Genomic DNA, 24,006 nt, shown 5'->3' with positions numbered 1-24,006 from the left:
TCATATCATCCACTGACGTTGCCGTTGGAAGTTGGCACGCCGTTGGGACGACGTTCGAGATGACCAACATTTATCTCTCACCGTTACGTCGCCGTTACCGTTGGGTTTTCAACCAATCAAACTGAGGTGGTGTGCACAGTGTGCAGTGCTGCCAACTGGAAGGAAAATCCCCGACAGGGGACATTTTTCTGATTGACAGCACTAATTCCACGAAAATCAAATTTTGGCAGAGATAATGAGGTCCACTAATATTAAGCCACCTGTTCACCAAAACCCTCATATTTTAAATACTTGCCATCATTGTAACTCTCTATCACCATTCTTTAAGATAATTCTAATGTTCAAATTAATGAGATTCCACGAAAATCAAATTTTGATAGAGGTAATGAGGCCCACTAATATTAAGGGTCCCGCGTCAATTCGTCGCGCACACTTCGTCGCAACACAATTCGTCGCAACACAATTCGTCGCAAGTACAACTAGTCGCATGCGACAATTGATCGCAGGCGAAAAATGATAGCGTTTATAGAGAAAATAAGTAATTATTATGAATGTGGAAATAAAGTGCCATATTCTCAAATTATATATTATTATTTAAAAAAGTCTCAAAATTATCATAAAGGAAATGCACATTGCATTTTATTATGGAATATAAAAATGTAAAAAAGAGAACAATAACTATATGTATTAATTAAAAGTCCGTGGAAGAAAACCGTTAAATGAGACGTGCGCAGGCGCGACAGTCGTATACACAAGCGAGTAGTGGATAATACATTTCTCTTTCTCCCTCTTTCTTTTCGTTCTCTCATCCCTTCTCTCTCTATTACCACTCCACCCCGCCAATGCATAGTATATACTCATGAATTCATGGACAAGCACGTGGCGAATACTCACATTATAGATACATTTTACTCGTGAGTAGCCACGTTTATTTTCATATAATTAAAACTACGAAACTTCATAGAGATTATGCAGAGTATCAAAAAGCGTATAGGGAACGCGAAAAAGCTAAAAAAATTGAAAATAAGCAAGAAAGGTACGATATAAAGCAAAGATATCCTCTAAACTAAAGAAAATATTTAAAAAGTTTATTGATTATTTTTTTAAATAATTAAAACAAATTCTCCCTTCAATTCCAAACATTTAAATATGTATATATATTTTGATAATTCTACCTATTTTACGTAATTTATTTTTTCCTAAAATACTGAATTTCCTAAATACTTTCCTGTATTTAAATAAAAACTAATCAGCAAAATTTAAAAGAAAAATCAAGAAAACCTACATAAAATTGAGCACGATTTTTTTTTTGCAAATTGTGTCGATTCTACATTAGCCGAAGGAACTTCGTTCCTACCTGGTGTCCCACGACACCACATCTTTTTTTTATATAAATGCAGTAGGTAAATATCATAATCCTGTCCAACAAATTCCTCTTTTTAATTTATAGCCTTGATCTTCCTTTCTTGTTAATTCGTATAATACTCCAATTAGGGGTGAGTTAAATTAAACCAGCTTATCAAGTAGTTATGGAAATAAAGAGCCTACCAGAAATTTACGCTCTAGTAGGCACCTCACGTCGTTACTTTACAGCAAACTCTCTAATTTGCGTGAAATCATCCAAATGATCGAACACGGTCTCATAATTAAAATGTGTTTTTGTTTGCTATCGGTGATTATACCGAAATTTCGACGCAACCTGCGATGCAAAATATTAATTTATTCAAATGTTATGTTCAGTTATATTTGCTAGTTTTAGTTAGATTTTGCCGAATAATTATAAATTTTATAAGCGAAATATTAGGTTGCTGCGCAGCTGTCACAAAGTTCATGATTAACATTCATAATTAACCGAATTCAAAGGAAGGGAAACCCCTCTTTACTTAAAATCCTGCATAGTGCCAATATATGCTGCTGTGAGTCTATTCAGCACATTTCGAACTCTCTTGTAAAACTCGACGTACTTTAAGGATGAACAATCTGTATTATAGATTATGAGTGCATGAATGGGTATAAAAACATTTGTTTTTCTTAACAATATTGCCTGCTCTAGGTCATTAAAATTATGAAGGATTTTGTAAGTACGAATAGTTGTTGCGAGTTTTAAAACTGTTCACATTGTTTGAGAGCGTACAAACTTCCTACTTATATTTTTTATTCGTCAGTAATGTTCGAATCGGTAGTGGACACGTGTGTCCTCAGCTTCGTGTTAAAGAGATATCTTTGAAATTATACCCAAATATATCTGATGGTAGGTAGTTTTTCATGTACTCATTATATTGTAGTTAGTGCGTGGACTTTAAATTAAATAAAACATTTGTACTTCGCAAGCATAAGCTATGGAAGTATTGTAATCGAATCGATCGGCCGACCCCCTACTCTTATGTTTTCCCGATTCTTCATGAATCCTAGAGTACGAAGAAATAGGCCTCCCGACCTTCCGTCTGTACGTCCGTCAGATAGGGTTTAAATTTTATAAAATAACATATTCCTGTACTTCATGAATTCGTCTTAAGATTTTCCCCAAGACATTTTCGCAAAAAATCGAAATTGTACGCCAACCCTTTATACAACTGTTTATGGTTACCTACATGTTTACTCGTTAGGTTATAGCGTACTGTTCACGTTTGGAGACGAGAACTGCGCGGTTCGAGTCATGCATGGGGTTTTCATTTCACAACAATCGGTCAAGTACTTTGGGAGATTATCTGTCTAATAAAAATCCGGGACGGCAGACAGACGGACAGACAGACGGAAATGGGAGACCTATTTCTTCGTTTTCTAGGGGTCATGAAAGATCGAGAAAACGTAAAAGTAGAGAGTCGGCCAACGGACTCGATTACAATACTTCCTTTGCTTACGCTCGGGGAGTAAAAATTACCTCAACATTGGACTGCCAACAATTACAACAAAATATATGCTCAGTATGCGACTGGGCTTCCAAAAATAGATTATCGTTAAACAAAGATAAATGCTTTGCTATGACCTACTCTAGAAAAAAGGGGAACATCATTTTTCCCTATCGAATTGACAACAGTTTAATAAATAGAACTGAAAGGATTAAGGATCTAGGTATACTCTTTGATACTAAACTTCAGTTTATAGAGCACATTCATGAGATGGTATCTAAAAGTTTTAGAACGTACGGATTTATCTACAGAAATTGCCGAGGTTTTACTTATACACGAACCTTATGTTCTCTATTATTTTCTCTGGTGCGATCACAACTTGAATACGGAGCTTTAATTTGGTTCCCAACATATCAGATTCACATTCAACATATTGAACACGTCCAACGTGTTTTTTTTTAATTTCTATGCTTTCTACTTGATGGTACTTACCCAGCAAGAGGCTATGACCATTCTGCTTTACTCTCAAGATTTGACTTTTTACCTCTCCACTTAAGGAGAATTATAATAATAATAAAATTTTTAATACATCTTATAAATAATAAAATAGACTGTCCGTTACTTTTAGAACAACTCAATTTTTTAATTCCAAGGATTAATACTAGACAAAGTAACATATTCTATTGTGAATCAAGCAGAACCAACGTATTAGTAAGATCGCCTATTGCATTAATGTGCGAATTATTCAATGATATTGCCGCCTATTGTGACATTTATAGTGACTGTATTAAGTTCATTACTAATTGTATTAAAAACCATTTCTGTTAAATAGGTTTATTTTTAGTTTTTTATTTTTTTTTCTCTTTTTTAGGGTTTTTTGGTTTGTAATCAATATTATAATTATTTTGTTATCTTTATGTATTCACTCTCACTCTATTAATCAATTATTTATCAATATTTCCCTTGTGGGGTTGCTGGTCCTCCATCGGGTGCCTCCCCAGGTGGCGGATAGGGGAACGCCTCTCAGATATGAGTGGTACCGAGGAAATCAAATACTCGGGGCAGACCAAAACCAGCACACAAAGGACACGACGGTCTCCATGTTAGGAGCGGTAGTCCGACAGCGTCTGTTCTCCAAGTAGGAGCGGCTGAACACATAGTCAGGAAAGCAACGGGAAACTACCTGACTCATACAAATTCCCCAAGATATCACGATGAGCACACAAAATAGAACAATGGCCCTCAGTCCCGGGCACCCCTTAGATGGGGAGAGGGTGCGAAGAATCCCCCGGTTACCCAATAAAAACAAAAATGATTTTAAGATTCACAAGGAAAAAAGAATTGACACATGGAATGTGAAAAGTATGTATCAACCTGGAAAAGCAGCGAACATAATAAAAGAAGCAAAACGACTTCAAATCGACATACTAGGATGCAGTGAAACAAGATGGCCAAATTCAGGTCAATGCACCATTAATGAGCATCACATATACTTTTCCGGAGACAATACTACCAAAAACAAAAATGGCGTAGCAGTAATTCTAAATGACCAAACCAACAAAAGTATAAAAGGATTTATCCCCATTTCAAGCAGAGTAGCATTGGTCAAAATCAAATCAAACCCTTTCGACACAAATATCATACAAGTATACGCACCAACAGCTAACAGTAATGAACAAGAAATCGAAGAATTTTATGAAGAAATAAGAATAGCAACTAAACATACGAAGAAAGAAGAAGTTAACATCATCTTAGGCGACATGAATGCCAAAATTGGGCTGGGAAAAATAGAAGATGTGGTAGGAGATTTCGGACTAGGAACAAGAAACGAAAGGGGTGAACGTTTAATAGAATTTTGTCAAGAAATGAACTTCACCATTATGAATACCTTCTTCAAACTACCTCCCAGAAGGCTATATACCTGGAGAGCTCCTACAGACAGCAACGACAGAATCGTAAGAAACCAGATTGATTTTATAATGATAAACAAAAAATACCGAAACGCAGTAACTCTTGCAAAACATACCCAGGAGCAGACATACCATCGGACCACAACCTATTACTAGCACGTACTAAACTCCGACTAAAGAAGGTTGGCAAAGGAAGACCATTACGAGGAGCTGACATGCAAAAACTAAAACAACATACCGTGTTTCAACAAACAAAGGACAGGATAAATACTGAACTCAAAACAATTTCCGAAAAGAACGCATCTGACCTGGAACTAGAAGATTGATGGGACAAAATAAAGTCATCGTTAACATCTGTTGCGGAAAAAGAACTAAAACCCGACAAAAGAATTAAAAAACAGGAATGGATGACAAATACAATTCTCGAACTGATGGAAGAAAGAAGACAACATCGGAACAAGAATAATGATAAATATAAAGAGCTACACAGAAGAATATTACACGCAATCAAAGAGGCTAAAGAGAGATGGATGCAGGAGAAATGTGACGAAATGGAGATTCTACAAGCCAAATATGACACTTTTAACCTACACAAAAAAATCAAAGAAACAACAGGAACACAGAGAAGGAAAATTAATGGAATATTGCTGGACTCAGATAATAACTGTATTAGTGAAACAAAAGATAAACTCGCAAGATGGAAGGAATATATGGAAGAACTGTTTGGAGACGAAAATACCGACATCATGACAAACACAAACACAGAAGAAGGACCAGCAATAACACAAGAAGAAGTAGAATCATCTATAAAAAGACTAAAAAACAACAAGAGCCCCGGACCAGATCAAATACACGGTGAAATTTTGAAATTATTGGGATCAGAGCAAATAAAACTGTTGACAATACTCTTCAACAAAATATACACAACAGGCAAAATACCAAACGATTGGTTAACATCAACCTTTATTCCAATCCCAAAAAAGAATAATGCCACCAAATGCTGCGAACACAGAATAATCAGCTTAATGAGCCACCCGCTAAAAGTGTTCCTTAATATTATACAAGCACGCATATATAAAAAACTTGACTCAAGCATAAGTGATACCCAATTCGGCTTCAGGAAAGGTCTAGGTACCAGGGAGGCGCTATTCTCCATACAGGTTCTGATTCAACGTGCCCGTGACGTCAATGCAGATGTATTCGCATGCTTTATGGACTTCGAAAAGGCTTTTGATAAAGTTAAATACACCAAACTCATATCAACTCTACGAGAATCAGGCATTGACGAGAGAGACATAAAAATTATAACAAACTTATATAAAGAACAAAAAGCCACAATACGAATAAATAATGAGGTATCAGAAGCATTTAACGTAAGAAGAGGAGTACGGCAGGGATGCATATTATCGCCTCTCTTGTTTAATGTGTACTCAGAACAACTTTTCAGAGAAGCATTGGAAAACACAGATGATGGTCTTATAATAAACGGGGAAATAGTAAACAATCTCAGATACGCGGACGACACTGTCCTTTTAGCTGACAGCGCCGAAGGACTTCAAAGACTCATAGACCGTGTAGTTAATGCATGTAACATATACGAGATGAAATTGAACACCAAAAAAACGCATATACTAATCATCAGTAAAAATAATACCCATAATCCACAAATTACCGCTAACAACACAGTTCTCAAGATAGTCGACTCTGTAACATACCTGGGATGCACTCTGAATGAAGACTGGGACCACTCACGAGAAATAAAACATCGAATAGAAACAGCAAGAGCCACATTCAACAAAATGCGCAATGTATTATGCAACCTACAACTTAACATAAAAACCAGAATTAGGATACTAAACAGCTATATACTACCAACTCTCCTATATGGAGCGGAAGCATGGACGTTCACTGATGCATCGTGCAAACGTGTAGACGCGTTTGAGATGTGGTGCTACCGCCGCATGCTAAGAGTATCCTGGACCCATCACGTGTCAAACGAAACCATTTTGCAGAGAATTCATGAAAAACTGAACTTCCTAACAACTATTAAATACAGGAAATTGGAATACTTCGGTCACATAATGAGAGGGGAAAAATACCGCGTCTTACAGCTAATACTGCAAGGCAAAATAGAAGGTCATAGAACAGCAGGACGCAGAAGAATATCGTGGCTGCGAAATTTAAGATCATGGACCGGATTGACCTCAATCGCACTATTTAGAGCGGCGGTAAATAGAGTAATGTGGGCAAATGTGATAGCCGACATCCACAGAGGATAGGCACTTCAAGAAGAAGAAGATCAATATTTCCTGTAACTGGGTGTAAATACCGTAGGAAATAAAGATTTTTTATTATTATTATAAAAAATTAGAAAGTCATTCATTATAATAGATTCACTTTACCTAATGCAAAAAAAACGGCGCCCGCTGGTTTCAGATCCCGACCCCGGGAAGCAGAAATTCTCCTACTTGGTTAAACCTGCTATATGAGCGTCACGTTCTATTTTGCTAAAGGCAAGACGGTTTAAACAATAAAAAAATCAAGATATATTCGTAAACCACAAGTACAGGAGTATATTATTTCATACAAAATCAATATTAATTCTGCAATATAATGAACGGACGTCATCAAATTGTTGCTGTTGTTGGTTAGCATTTTGCCATCTACACGATACTCCTAATACACATATAAAATTTGACAGCAATCGTTCCACTAGTTTCAGAGATTATTTGTCTACTAAAAATCCAAACATACGGCCGACAGACAGGCAGACAGACAGACGTAAACAGGTGACTTATTCCTTCGTACTCTAGGGGCATTGAAAGATTGAGAAAATATAAAAGTAGAGAGTCGCCCAACGGACTCGATTACAATACTTCCAGAAAAGGGTGGTTAGACTGATTTAATCTATAAAATAAATTGACTCATTCATTATCTTTTTTGCGTCACCTCACCCTCATATTTTGCACATTTTCAATTTAGTCCGTAAAATTTTGAAATGACATCAATTTTTTGGGGGGATAAATAGATGTTTTAATTAAAAGTGTTTTAGGCTTACAACAAATTTAAATCACCTGGAGGATTTCAAAGCATTCGGTTTTGCAGTTCCTCATTTATTCAATAAAATAATTTTACTCATTCATTAATTTTTTTGAGGCCCCCTGTATAAGAAATTCTAAAAATATTAAGGCAATGATAAATCACAAGTGTACACTCATCACATTTTTCACATTTAAACATAAACATAAACATAAACATGGTTTTATTAGACAAGTACAGTGTACAACATCTAAAAGGGCAACGATTCGCAAAGCGCTTTTCAACGTTCCCTATTAACTATATAACAAAAATAAATTACTTAACATAAGTATGTCCTGGTACTTCAATTTATTGTTGACAAAGAGATTTATTATTGATAAAGAGGTTTTCCTAGTGTACATCGCGATATTTCTCCAGTGATTTTCGTATAATCCGACTCTTAACACAATCAAACCTAGTGCTACATCTAAACAAAGTATCGTATTCATTCAAAATTTTCACACATATATATGCAAAGCAACACTTAAATTTTTCATGCTTGTGGTACGGTATTTCATATGGTTCTTTATGGTTTCATTTGCGATAGGATTGATTGATTGGGCAAAATTCTGAAACGAGGTCTTTAGTTTTTGGGGTGAATGAACATATATATTGTGATTAAAAATTTACTACGCTTACAATAATTTCAAAACGTCAGCAAGATTTTAGAGCGTTCGGTTTTGCAATTCTTCATTTGACAATTAAATTTTTGCGGTTACCTTGTATAAGCAAGTCTAAAACATATTAATGCCACATAAATATATAACTAAACTCATCATAATTTGCACATTTTAGATAAAATGTTGAAGTGACGTCATCAATTTTTTGTTTGGGGGGGGAGGACAAGCAATTATATTTTGATTAAAAATGTACCATGCTTATCATAACTTCAAAATATTTGCACGATTTCAAAGCATTCGGTTTTGCAGATTTAAAATTAAACTGCAAAATATTATAAAATTATGATTTTTTCCAAAAATCTGCACATTTTGGGTAAAAACGGATTCATACACTACAGGTGTAGGACTATATTATTTTATACCAGTGGCGGCTCGTCAGATGAGGCAAGTGAGGCGGCGCCTCACAGCATATATCTTAAGAACAGATTGACTTAATTTGTAATTAAAAAAGATCTTTCAATGCATTTTTAGTTACAAAAATATGTTGAAATGGCACACTTGTAGATGATTTTTTATTTTTTACGCTTTCTGCTGACGTTTTCGGTTGAATACCGAACGATTTATGCCTCTAGTTCTTTAACTGAAGCGGTCAGAACGTCGCTTCACTTGAACCAACGAAACCCAATCGCAGACACGGATTTCCATGGCTCAGTTCCTATACATGCGTTCGCTCTATAGCCACTAGATTACATATAGTAGCGTCACCTGGGTCTCCTGGCTGGTCCCAAATTGTGTTGGTTGCACTGAAGTAACTAAATGTCAGATGTTTTGGTTGTGTTTTGTGTTGTCTACCCTGGTGTAAACAACGTAGCACAAAAAGTCAAAACATGTTTTGTTGTCAAAACTCTAAAGACCATTTTGTTGTTAATTGCAAGTGCGTGTGTTTGTTGTTCGTGTGGAGATTTGCGTTAAATTCAATAAAAATGCCGATTTGTGAAGATGGAAAAAATATTTCGAAACACTTTACATCTTCTAAATAACAATAACATTAAAAATGATCAAATATGCAATATGGTACTCAACAGTTTGGAAAAAACAATGTTTTGTACCTGCGGCAATAACATAATTGAAAGTATTGTTAAATTATATATAAGAAGTAGGGTGTATTTTTATGTAAAAAAACGTAACCAAAATAACAGAACAATAGTGTACAGTTCAAAGTCTATGAATAAAAATAATAGGAGATACATATGCTTTTTTTGCCCCATTTTCTTGGAGAGATTCATATACTACAACGTAGCACAGAGTCAAAGCCTGTTTTGTTGTCAAAACTCAAAACATCATTTTGTTGTTTATTGCAAATAAGTATGTTCTGTTATTCGTGTGGAGATTTGCGTTAAAATCAATAATTAATATATATAAATATATTAATAATAACAATTTTTCCTGTTTTGTGTATCAAATTTTAATTTTACCTTAGATCATATAATAAATAGACACCAATACTCAAACTGAAAACTGTGACTAGACATGAAGCTATCTGTTGTCGTTTTCTACGTCAAGAGGAGTAGTATAATCCTATCCTTGTGTGATCACCATATCTTCATCTTTGTTATATGCATTTCATCTGTATATGTCTATTTCACTTCCATCCTTGTACCGGACCAGCGCAACAAATCGCTTTTGACAGATGTTTCGTCTAACCTCTATTTCGAGTTGTTGTACAAAAAACAATTTTAGAATTTAGAACAAAGATCCTATTTTAAGTGATGTAATCATAAAGGATCACAATTGCTGCCCAATAATTTAGTATTCCTTTCATTATCTACTGTGAATTATTTATAAAATCAAGCTGTCAACATCTTTCGTACGAAGTTAGTTCAGACATACTTCCTAAAATTTAGGCGCGCAAAATTCAAATAGTGATCAGGCAAGGATAGCTTCATTGTAATCCGTCCATGCACGAGAGAGATGTGTGACAGGAGGATGTCGTCACAGGCTCTGCTAGGGAAAGAACACAGCATGGTGGTATCTATTTATTATATGATCTAAGAATTTTACACAATTTTTAATTTAAAGGAGGCGTCATTTTTCGCCTGGATTTTAAGTTGGCAGCACTAGTGGGACCAGTTAGTGACCCGATGTCGCGACTATATGTAATCTAGTGGCTATAGTTCGCTCGGAACTGAGGCGACATCTTCGGTGCTTGCCGGCCATTTTCGGCGTACTCATTAAACCATTTTCCCATCTATTTTACAGAACGGAAGGGTTGCGGGGTGCGTGGGTAATTTGCATGAATGTGAATAAAAACCCACGTGTTGATGTATCGTGTTTTTGTCTCTTTCATAGGTACAAGTGATTGAAAAATGAATGCCGAGTACCATATCGTCATGTTCCTTCTTGAAACGCCGTTTTCACGGTGAACCGAGCTAGAACGCGGCAAATTTTGCTAAATATCGAGCAGTCAAAACCGTTAATTCATTTAACTTCCACTGATAAGCGACAGAATCGTCATTACTCCAAGTCTTTTAAATCAGCTTGGTACGAAACATATAAATGGCTCTGCCGTAATATTTGTACGACGTCGCGCGATATAACGATTTAAATAATTTCATCCGCAGTGCAAAGTTACCTGAAAGTTCCAAAGTACACATTAAAAATTTCATCGGCCTAAAACGTTTAGAAAGGAACACAACAATTATTCCCGAATCTCTCCAAGAAAGTGCTAGTTTAAACAAAATTTTGACTTGTAGAAACATTGCTGATTAAATGTATTATGGGTCTTATTATTAATGTTGTCACGAGCCACCACTGTTTTATGCAGTTTAAAACCCATTTACCATTTACATAATATTCACAATACACATATACAATTTGACAACAATCGGTCTGGTAATTTCGGAAATTATCTTTGTAACAACAAAGCCAACGCCCAGACAGACATGTGATGGCGTCATCAAAATTTTTGGATGGACACGTAAATCAATTTGCACTCTAATGCCAATCTAATGAATGTCAAATTTTATTTAGATCCATATTATCTTTCACCGAGAGGGAAGCACGTATCATGGAATATTCGGGCCAGAGGGTAAAAGGCTTTACCTTCGTTGACCGATCGAAAAAATAAGCCAGAAGCACGGTTTCTGTTAATTGCACAACATTTTTGTCCGCACACCATTATTTCCACCGGTTGTACGAGGGTAGTTTGATAAGTGTGGTAAAAAAGAATGTTTAACACATTTTTTGTCATTTTGTTTTATTTTTCAACGTAATCTCCATCGAGGTCTACACACTTAGTCCAGCGACTTTCCAATTCTTTCATCCCCTCCAAAAAATAAGTTGTGTCAAACACTGCAAAATACTCATTTACAGCTTCCATAGCAGCATCATTTGAAGAAAATTTCTTTCCACCGAGCTAAAGTTTTAAATTAGGGAACAGGAATAAGTCGCAAGGAGCCAGATCGGGAGAATAGGGTGGATGAGGAATCAATTCATAACCCAATTTAAACAATTTTGCCTTCGCAATTGCGCATTTCTGACACGGTGCATTGTCCTGATGGAAAAGTACTTTTTTGTGTGCCATTCTCGAACGTTTCTTCTTCAACGCAACATCCAGACGATCCAGCAATGCAGCCTAGTATGCTCCTGTTATAGTCTGACCCTTTTGCAGGTAGTCTATCAGAATTATCCCTTGAGTATTCCAAAAAACAGTAGCCATCAACTTTCGCGCAGACAAAACGGTCTTCGCCTTCTTTGGAGCACTCTCCCCAGCCTGTGTCCACTACTTTGACTGATTTTTTGACTCCGGCGTGTAATGGTGGATCCAAGTTTCATCTACAGTCAGAAATCTACGTAAATCTATCTCATGTATCTTCATTCGGCGATCTCCCAACACGATACGATGGACTTTTTCAATAACTTCTTTGGTGGTGATTTCCACTGGGCGTCCAGAACGCGCTGGATCTTCGGTACATGTGCGACCACGTTTGAATTCATTTATCCAAAAATAAATGGTTTTGAAGGCTGGTGCAGAGTCCCCGTGAAATTCTTCCAGTTCCGCTTTAATCTGCACGGCCGTCCACTTCTTCAAATAAAAATGTTTAATCACGGCACGTAACTCGTTTTTTTCCATTTTTTTTTTCTAACTCAAAAAGTGATCTCTTCAAATGCTTATAAAATGATATCGGAACGTACAATCTGCACGAAATTTTAACAGGTGCTGTCTTAAGAATGATACTTGTCAACGATAAGGACATTTAGTCAATTGTTGCATGGCCCGTATCAATTTACCACACTTATCAAACTCGCTTCGTATGTCAGATCATGTTGTTTTCGGGATTTCTAGGACAATAAATTAAATGTTGCCGCATTGGCTATCTCGGTAATTTCAGGATTTGTTTCATTTTCGCTCGAATCGGGTCATTTTGGGGTCAGCACGGTTCAAAACACTCACTCACTACTTATTTGTGGGAGTTTATTTTATTTTGCAAATTGTTTTTTTTTTTTTTTTGGAAACATTGTTTGGTTGTCATGGTAGTCACGGATAACTAACATAAGACAGCGCGATGATACCTTTTAATTGTTGCAGAAGTTTATTTAAGTCTCCAATAAAATTGGTGGATTGTAGAAAAAATGTTGTATGCAACACGTGCAAAAGTGTCCTTGCACTTGACGTCGCGTGCAAGAATCAGTCACTTTTTACACTTGTTGCATAAATAACTGTTATTAAGGTGAAAATAAAACTGAGATTTGAAAATTAAAACTGATGATCTATTACCGCTAGTTCGACCACAAAATGAAATATGATATTCGTTTATAATGCGCTTCGCTCATTCGCTAAACTTTCATTCGTGCCTTAATCCTTTGCATTATAAACCAATATCATAACATAGTATTATCTGCGATCGACTTACAATACAATAGGTATGTAGCGTACATGTATTATTATCGATTTTGTACCGTTATAATGTTTTCAGTGTAATATATTTAATATTTGTGTTCCGACACAAACTTAAAAATATATCCATCTACAGAATGCAGATTCGTGCGATATCCTTAATCTTGTCGCTTGCCGTTATTAATTGCGAGTTAGAACAGTATTCCCAGATCACGTCCCAGCTCAAACATTGTGGAACAGTACTCTCTCAGTTGCATAATGCATACATATTTATGAGACACAAAAACGGGTAATGCCAAACTGTAATAATCCACAAGTTTTCTAGTCTTCGACAATCTGTCTTAGGTATATTTCGCTTCAGTATGCCATATGACAGATCACCAACTCTTTTTCCTAGTAACAAATTCAATAACTACGCAAACGTTCGTTCTTTTAGTGTGCTCCAAATTTGTTTTTTGGCTGAATAATTAAAGAAAAATGGTGGAATTTTATGAAGTTGGGACAGCAGGTTGTGCTCAAGTTTGGTACAAGCTGAACAACGCCATCTGCTGCTTCATTACGTAATTAGTCTTTATGATTAAACTTATTACCTCTAAATTTTGAACTTTCGGAGATGTGCTTATATAAATATTGCTTAAGGGTGTAATTACATTTGGGAAGACACTAGAATCGTTTAATAAATCGGGGCTTTGTGGGTAGTCGACTGTTATTATTCCCGGATTTAATAAAGGTTTTAATTACGGAGGTTTCTTAGGAAAATATAATTTGAAGTATTGCTTCGGAACTATAACATGGTTTTGGATTTATGTTTGACAACATAAAAATAAAAAAAAAAATATACACTACTAAGTCAAGTACGAGGTCGAATTTTTACATTCATATTCAAATTACTAACCAACATTATAAAACAAAGAGCAAGTTATCACTTCCGTTGAATAAATTCAACTATAAATAATTTGCACATAGTTTAGTGATTTTAACGGAGTGTTTTACGCACTATTTACTTACTCCTATTTTTATTTCTCCTGCGTAAACTAAGGAAGTTTTGTAATTTAGTCCATCGGACGACTAGCTATTTTCATGTTGTCTCCCGTTTCCATTTGTATGTCTGTCTGTCCATCTGCGTTCCGTTTGTGTGGATTTTTATTAGCCACTTAATCTCCGAAACTACTGGACCTCAAAATTTTGTATAATAAACATTAATTAAAATTTTGTATAATAATACCCTCCTAACCTCTTATACTTGTAGTTTCTGAATACGCATAGAGTTTTAATGACAATTATTTTACAAAAAAACATGCAATTATTCATTTACTAAAAGGACTGACGCTCGAGAAGTAAAAACACTGCATATTATATCATACTTGCTTTGCTTGTGTATTATAGTAATGGTTCTGTTAATGGTTTATTCATTCTAATCGTACTATAAAAAAGACTGGGGAAACATTTTAAAATTCTGAATTTGATAGTAAAAGTGGAGTGTTGTGTTTGCTCTCAGTTAGAAAAGAAGGCTAAACGTTTCATAAATAATGATTGATAAATTAACATCGTTACGGTTTAAAAATTTTGTACATCTAGAGCAAATCTGGTTTATTGATCTTTCTTCGTTTCCTTCTATCTCATACATCAATACTTCGCGAGCGTAAGCTAAGGAAGTATTGTAATCGATTCCATCGGGCAACTGGCCACTTTCATAATTTCTCAATGGATCATGACCCCTAAACTGTCAGGAAAAATTAGTCTCCCGTTTCCGTCTGGCTGTTTGTCTGTCTGTCTGCCGTATGTACGAACTTTCATTAAAAAGATAATCTCCAAAACTACTTCTGTATATATTTGGTATATCATGTAGATGGTAAAACGATAAGCGAACTTTGTCTAATCATTCCCACCAACAATGTGATGACGCCACCTCCAAATTGTACACAGTAAATGGGTTTTAAACTGTATAAAGTAACATAGTCTTACATTTGTAGATCATGAATTCGTGTTCACGTTTTACCCGACATATTCAGATTTTTGGAAAAAAAAAACAAAATATTCTAACTTTTGCAATTTAATTGTGAATCTGAAGAACGGAAATCTTGCAGACGTTTTAAGGTTATCGTAAACATGGTAAATTTTTATTTAAAATGTATTTTTTTATGCCGTAAAAATTTATGACGTTCTTTAACAATTTTTCCGAATAAGTCCTACTTAAAATGTGTAAAATTTGATGAGTCTATACTTGTGATCTATCATTACATTCATAATTTTTAATATTTTTATAGAGTGACTCAAAAAAATTAATCAATGAGTGAATTCATTTTATTGACTAAATTAAGGACTCCAAAATCGAAAGCTTTTAAATAATGCGGCAGTTTTAAAGTTATCGTAAGCATGGTAGATGTTCAATCAAAATATATCTGCTCATCTCCCCCCAACAAATTGATGGAATCTCGAAATTTTGCCGAACAAATCATATCTAAAATGTGCAAAATATGAAGTGCCTTCTTGTGAGTTATCATTGAATCAATATTTTTTAGAATTGCTTATACAGGTGACGCAAAAAAATTAATCAATGTAAATTTAATTTATTGAATCAAGACAGAGATCTGGTTCATGTTAATGGTTTAAGGAAGCTTATTAAAACTGAAATCAAAAAGGAGTATGCACACTTCGTTAGTTGTGCTGAAGAAAACATTAGAGTAATCCCGCAGAATCTTTGGAGATTTGAAACGAAATATACTGACTAGTGATCTAAAATTACCGGTAATTTATTTTTGGGTAAGGTAACGGTAATTTTGCAAGTAAAATTCGCGGTAATATTACATCCGCTTTTACATTCCCGACGAAGTGGTAATATTACCACTTTGGTAATACTACCGCTGAAGTAATACAAAAGTGAACAGCTGTAAATAACTTTTATTTGTTAATGTTTAATAAGAAAAATAAAAGAAATACGTAGAAACTTTCATTACATAAAACAAAATATAAATTCTCTTTAAACTTGAAAAAGAATAAAAACTCAAGAGTAAAGTCCAGCAAAAGCTAAAGGCAAATGACTGAGTATTGTCGCCGTAAAATCTCCCGTCGCTTTCGAAGCTGTACCCTGTGTAAAGTGGTCAATCAAAATTAGTCGCTACCCTTATATCTTTCCAAGACCGTATTTGTTCTCTAGTAAATGTAGTCCTAATGAGAAATTGTTTTATTGCCGGTTGCGGTCTAAAGTACTAAATACCCCTCATAAAATAATTGACGGCATTTGCATTTACCTTTTGCTAGACTTTATTATCAAGTATGTTGTTCAATCAGCTGGCAGTCAGTTTAAAATCATATTCTTCACCAGACGCACTATGATCATCTTCATTGTTGTCAATGTCATCATGTTCATTTGATCTGCATGCTTGCTGCGTAATTCAGCTTGCTCTTGCTCTTTCCCAGCTGAATATTATGGGCAATAAACGTGATGCCCAAGTCTGATAATAGCACATGAACATAATGCAAAATCGATTCATTAATCAATAAGGATATTTAGTAAAGTTAGGTTATATCAAAACACTGGATGCAAAATTAAAAAAAAGATATCGGTATAATTTCGTTTATATTGCAATATGATTTTTGTGTACTTACTCGTTAAAAACAAGACTTCGTACCGGGAACAGAACACGGACACGATGTATTAAAATTATTGTACCTTGTGTCTGGTGTTTGAAGGGCAGAAAAAGAACAAAACAACGTTTATTTCAAGAATTCGCGCATAATTTATATTTTTACACAACAGATCGCACCTGACATAAAATTAACAAAGAGTAATATTACCCAAAGTCCATAGTAATATTACGTATATTTCCAATATTACCGGTAATACTACTTTGGTAAAATTACCACCCAAAATACTAATACTGACTGACATGGAAAGTGCAACACCAAAAAACAATGATTTTTTTCAAACTATATTTATATCACGTGTTGCTCTTCAACAGTTAAAGAAATAGTCCAAAATTCAGAAATATATTCTAACAATTAACAAAAATACGGTTAATAATGTGTTGGCTGCCTTCGATGTTGAATACATACATGTACACGTCTGGGCATCAAAAAAATTAAGTAATCAATGTCTGATTGGGGTAATTCGTTCTAGGCAGGTTGAATTTCCTGTTGAAGTCGAGCCACAGTCTGTGGAGGGTTCTGTAAATTTTTTAATCGTCATCATATCCCACACATGTTCTATGGGGTTTAGATCGGCAGATCGAGGTGACCAAGGCAAAATGTCGACACCAGCATCTTCTAAGAACTGCGTAGTTTTGTGGACAATGTGAGGACGAGCATTGTGCTGTTGAAAAAGGACATTCTGAAGATCCTCAATGTAAGGAAGTAAACCGGACTGTAGGACGTCGTCAATGTAAAGCGCTCCTGTCATATTGCCGCAAATAAAAACTAAAGGTGATCGGCTACCATAACCAATAGCCCCCCACACTATTACCGCCCCAGTATGATATATGTGCCTTTCGACAGCAAAGTCAATTTCGCGCCTTTCTCCACAACGCCTTCTTACCATTCTGCGACCATCGGACATGCCTAAACCGAACCGAAATTCACCACTGAACACCACATGTTGCCATTCAGCCTTCCAGTGTTGACATTGTCTACACCACTCCTGTCTTTGACGGCGATGTGCAGTGGTCAGAGGAAGCACTCGCAATGGACGGTAAGAACACAATCCAAAAGACCTGATGCGGGGATAAATGGTTCGCATTGAGAATGGTCCACCCTCTTTACTGGTCTCCAATTTGTCGAGTATTGTAGAATCGATTTCGTAAAACTAATAGTCTTAAACGGCGGTCTGGGCGTTCTATCGTCTGTCTTGATGGTCCAGCAGGTCTTCTTCTTTGACCCCTGCCTTCTTCAGTCCATGGTCGCCACACTAGCAACACTGTTGAGGCATCGCAATTGTTCTGACGGGCAATTTATCGATTGGAAGCACCACCTTCTCGCAACCCTTCAACCTCTTGTAAAATCGCTCATTTGACGATATTCGCCAGCTCTTCTTCGCGGAGGCATTGTGCTCGACCACGACATTCAGATAAAGTGATAATGACGGTAAAAATGTGGCCAACTGGGACGTAAGAAGTCATTTTAAAACCAAAAAATCCAAACAAAAATGTTAATTTCATAAAACCTAAGAGATACAGAGCCAACATTTTGATCATTTCTTTACCTCGTGAAGGCCAACACATGGTATAAAAATCAGTTGAAAAAAATGATTATTTTTTGGTGTTGCACTTTCCATGTCAGTCAGATAATTCAAGTATTGCGGTTTATTTTTTCAAGGCAATGAGTTAGTCCATCCGGAAGACATCGTAAGCACTTTCGCTGATTTCTTCAGTTCAGTTTTTGTTAACGATACTACCTGTGATAATTCATCTGTCTGTGATAATTTTAGTGATATGTAACAATGCGTTAAATAAGTTTTCCTAACGGCGTGCGGAAAGTGACTAGTTTCCGCACGCTAACCCGTGCGGAAAGTGATACTTTTCCGCACTAGTGCGGGAAGTAAAATGTAAGTACATTTCAAAGATTTATTGATTAATGATTACAACTATTTATATTAAATGTAAAAGAACAATTTATATAGTTATTTTTCTCATTGCTTTCATTTCGATCTGTCCCTTCAGTGGTTTTCATCTCAAACACCTTACTAACATTTGCTGCCTCCTTTTGTTCACATCCAACTTCAGCTTCGTTTTATCGGTGATAGTACAACTGTTACGCCAATACAGCTACTTCTGAAACTTTCTTTACTTGCTTTTCATTGCAGCATGCCCAAAATTCCTTATAAGCCTTCTCATATCGGTCCTTACATTTTGTCGGTATTAGGTCTTGAAATGCATTCTCTGCTTCAGCAACTATATCCGAAGGAATAGAATCGCTAGAGGAATTTTTGTTTTCCATCTTCAATCGGACACACAGAACACAACACGATTAGGTATTATTGACAAATATTTTGCGAAAAACTTGTTTGTGTTTAAACAATTGCATTCGCAATACCTTGACTACTCAACGATATGATTTTCGAATGTGCTGCGATCTAAAATTTGACGAAAAACTTAATTGCTGAAAGATTTAACAGACGCTGTTAGGAAAAACATTGTTCCTAACGCGCGCGGGAAGTGCGATTCCGGAACTCGTGCAGGTACCGAAACTCGCTACGCTCGTTTCAGTAACACCTGCACTCGTTTCGGAATCGCTGACTTCCCACACTTGTTAGGAAAATAACTATTGTGATTACGACATGTGACATATGCCAAGCTGTTAAGAAAATTAAGTCAAACTTCATACTGGGGCCCGGGTGGTTTACCTGCTTTCTTGGTGAAGGACTGTGTTTCCTGTTCGTCTGAACTTCTCTGTCATCTATTCAAATTGATAGTTCGCGAAGCAACTTTTAGGAACAAGTGGAATACAGCTAAGGTAGTTCCTGTTCTTAAAAATGGTGAGAATCAGAATGTAGATAATTATAGACCGATAGCGAACCTTTCAAATTTTGAGAAAATATTTTGAGTCTACTTAGCTATAAATCTATCTAGTTACATAGCTTGTAACATAAGCGATAGTCAACACGGTGTTATAAAATGCAAATCAACGTCAACCAACCTCTGTGAATATGTTCAGTATTTGTCAATGCATTAGATAATAATCGTAAGCAAGTATTATATACAGATTTATCAAAAGTCTTTGATGTTGTAAATCACTCCATCCTTCTTAGTAAATTGAGTGATTTTGGTTTGTGTGAGAACCTAGTAAACCTTATTGCCTTATTTCTTTTCCTTAGGAAGGGTTGGTGTTCTCCCTAGGTTTGGCTAGCAAGTATCCCTTGTTGTTAGCAATAAATGAGATGAGACTCCTAGGTGGGAGGGGTTACATCCATTAATAAACCTTTCTCTGATTAATATCTTTAATTAGGCCAGTCAAATTCGAGAATTTATTACGTACAATAATAAGGCACGAAACTGGCATACTTTAATTAACCCTAAAGAAAAGGAAATTGTTGAGAAATAATAATGAGTTCCTCAATTTCCAAGCTTATGCCCTCGAGCAAAGACCAACGCGCATGATCACAAGTCCGCTAGTTTCAAATGGTAATCTACCCTATCTATGAATGAATGAAACGAATTGAGAGTTCTCAAATGATTGAGGTTAGGATATTATTTACCTTGTGGAATTTTCCAAACTCTCGGGAAAATATTCCGTATTCGCATGCGAAGACCAGGAATTTACGCTATCCACCTTTGGTGTGGTCTACCATAAGCAACCTGCATGTTGGTCAACACCTTCTTATAACATTATACAGTTTTTAGGTTATCTCGAAAGATTGTCTGAACTCAATTATTATTTTACAATTACGACGTAATTAACAAGATAATTATTGACTGAATTAGAACGAAGAAGCTAATATATGAAATGTAACTAAGTAATATTTAAAGAGTTTGAACTATTAAGATGAATAAATTATTAGATAACTATACTTTCAATGACACTTTCGATTTACTATTAAATTACTTTAAATCAATGGAAGTTAACCGTAGTGGGCCACTTCACATACGTGAAAAAAGTCAAAATAGGGGACTTATAATAATGACTTAGCTGCTACGCAAGCTGGGACTTCAAGCTGGATCTGCCTCGAGACCTGGGGGACCTTCTAGTTGTTGTGGTGGGACCGACGAGCAGATGGTATCAATCCGGCCAATTTCCTTCCAACACGAGTTCCCAGAAAAATCCACGAAATGTATGGGAAAAGATATATATCCCAGTGGGGGAATAAAAAAAAGAGCCTGTAAGTGTAAATACTACTAGTATGAAGGCCATAAGAGACAAGAACGGACGCCACGAACAGGGAAGACATCTCGACCACATGGGGAAGCCCAACACCTTTTGGTAAGAGGAATTTCACGGAAATACATACACCATTTACTCCACCACATGAAGAGTCTCATTGACAACAGATAATTACCTTTGGATGATCCAAGGCTCTTTTAATAATTACGAATTTCCAATTTTCAATAGCCGACCAAGGTCGAGTTGCTCCCAGCGTTATAATCCGATAGAATCGAAGGGGAGGGCATCAAACGTTGCTTGAATGTACAGGACATCCAATTATATATCTAAATTCTGCACCTACACCCGGAAATCACTTGGAGAAGAATTTGGAAGATTCGACGTGGTTGATCACTCTTCAACAGAAGGATGGAAAATAGTCTCGCCCCGTTTCCGCCACTGATTTTATTGAAAACCAAGGAAGAAAAAACCGGAAACGACATTTTGACGCAGATGGAGTTGGCCAATAGAAGAGCACGGGGATAGTAGAAGGAGGGATTCGATTTCATTCATAAATCGAGTTGTTTACATTCTAGAAAAATCCTAACCTATTTTGTGAATCGGACAGATGGAAAACAATAATTATAATCAAAGCCCTTAGTTGCTGCATATAAAAGTGATTTTCATAAAATATAGGGTATGGGGATGATATAATTATTGATCAAGTGTTTAGGTGGCCTTTTCAGGTTCTTTGACTTAGTGGTATTTTTGGCTGTTACAACCTGTTTAAGTCATAACTTGTTAATCGTAAACACTTTGTTGAATATCACGGCAACCGTTCACAAATGTAGCGAAGTAACGCAAGGTTCAAATTTGGGACCCTTGCATTATACATCAATGATGCATCTGATATTACATTTTCGATGTCATGTGTTTCTTTACGCGGATGACCTCAAGGTCGCTAAGTATTCTGCTGAGGGATTGTCTTTTGCAATATGAATTAAACACTTTTGAAAAGAGTAATTTAAAAAAAATTATGCATCCAAATGTAAACTTATTACCTTCTCCAGAAAATCATTAAATATAGATTATAATTATACACCGATGAATGACTCAGTAATTACTAAAGTCGATCATATCAAAGACCTTCGCGTTATTATTGATTCACAATTAACATTCCTACCGCATGTTCAATATTTATGTGATCAGGCAACTAACTTTATTTTTTTTAATTGCCCAAATTCTCGTAATTTTTTTTCAAGTTTGCTAAACGCTTGATTTGATAGAGTTCTTCTATTGAGTTATTGCTTGGCGTACAGACGAACAGCAGCATCAAAATTTTTGTCACACTTCCCCAATTTTGTTTTTTCAGAATTCTAAAACATTGTGAAGCAAACGAAAATTGAAAATATTTGGCTTACACAAACAACTAATTTGTCATAATTTTGGTTCTGATCATTGCTACCTATGCGTTCATTATTATTTAAAAATAAAAATTAATCAAGGCTGTTGATGAAACGTAAAATGGGTTGTCTATGCAGAAATATTCAGACGTGAACAGATAAAATGAACACGCTGTATTAGAAATACTACAAGTTTCACCAACATAGATAATAATAATAATAACATTTATTATCCAACGAACAGTTAGGTTCATAAAGGACACAATAAATTTAATTAGAATAAATAAAAACATTTTACATATAAAATACTGTAAAATATATCAAACAAGAAAAGTAAAATGACAAAATAACAAAATGGTGCAGTGATTCCTGGAGAAAAATAAATTAACAAATAAACAAATAAGGATAAAATTAGAATATTGTTGCATTGTATGGGATCCTTATTATGATGTCAAGATCTTATCATTAGAATGTACACAGAGAAAGTTTTGTAAACGGTTGTATTTTGTTAAATATGGCGTGTATCCTGTTAGGGCCCACCTTATTAATGTTCTCTTAAGAGAATTTAATCTATATAGTTTAAATGCTAGAAGAACTTTCGCCAACATTTATTTTTTATTTAAATTAATTCATGGTCTTATAGTATGTATGAAACTTTTAAGTGATACCGCTTTGTTACTACCTCGAATAAACTGTCGCCATCATGAAATATTTGCTTTAAACATATGCGGAACTACTCTGTATTATTATGCTCTACTCAATAATACTGTTGTTATAATATATGTAGTTGCATCCAGTAGCGGCACGTGACCTTTTGAAATGGGGGGACACAACTTGATTGATGAGTTAAATATGGAGATATAAAACAGGTTCCGTCATACAATTAATAGACGAAATTGTATGACGGAAATAAATACAAAAGTACATTCAATAAAAATAAAAAAAGATTTGTTCACATACCTTTTTGCCTTCGGTCAAAATTTTACGTTGATGGCATCTAAAAGTTCATTTTGGACAGTTTTAGACGTTCCTTTAAAAACCGTTGCTGCTTTCAAATGATCTGATAAAGCAGAGTCCAATTGAGCCGTAAAATTAATCAGACCTCAAAATATACCTGGATTTTGTGGTTCCCTACTTCCGTCATGTCCACGTAAAACAAGTTCAAACACTCCACAAAATTTTATGCACATTATCAATCGGCGTAATATATGGCGATTTTTGTCGACCCTTGCGTTATGTGCCCGAATATTATTAGGTAATATAGGTGGTGTTTAGTTGTTTTCGAATGTCCGTATTACCGAGAAGGTTATCCAAGGATATTGATCATAACTGTTTTACGTCTCACGCAGCATGAAAATTAAAACGAACGATTAAGTTACTCCCGCCGAGCACTGTCAGAACGGGATCGCAGTCCCATTGACTGAAATGGCTAGGACGTGTGTTATCTATGGCAACGGT

At 35.6% G+C, this 24,006-nt stretch overlaps 1 protein-coding gene across 1 annotated transcript; it reads left to right on the top strand.

Annotated features, from left to right (window-relative positions):
• The first annotated feature begins 4,084 nt into the window (after nucleotides 1-4,084).
• LOC135129115 (craniofacial development protein 2-like) lies at nucleotides 4,085-4,915 on the top strand. Its single transcript, XM_064056197.1, has one exon. It carries the CDS (start codon nucleotides 4,085-4,087, stop codon nucleotides 4,913-4,915), a length of 831 nt encoding a protein of 276 aa, XP_063912267.1.
• Nucleotides 4,916-24,006: the final 19,091 nt, after the last annotated feature.

This window comes from Zophobas morio, unplaced genomic scaffold (assembly GCF_036711695.1).
Source record: "Zophobas morio isolate AGI-343-1 ecotype UQ-CSIRO unplaced genomic scaffold, CSIRO_AGI_Zmor_V1 ptg000014l, whole genome shotgun sequence".
Classification (NCBI taxonomy): Eukaryota; Metazoa; Arthropoda; class Insecta; order Coleoptera; family Tenebrionidae; genus Zophobas; species Zophobas morio.
The sequence above is the reverse complement of the archived record's forward strand: the minus strand, read 5'-3'. Positions and strand labels throughout refer to the sequence as shown.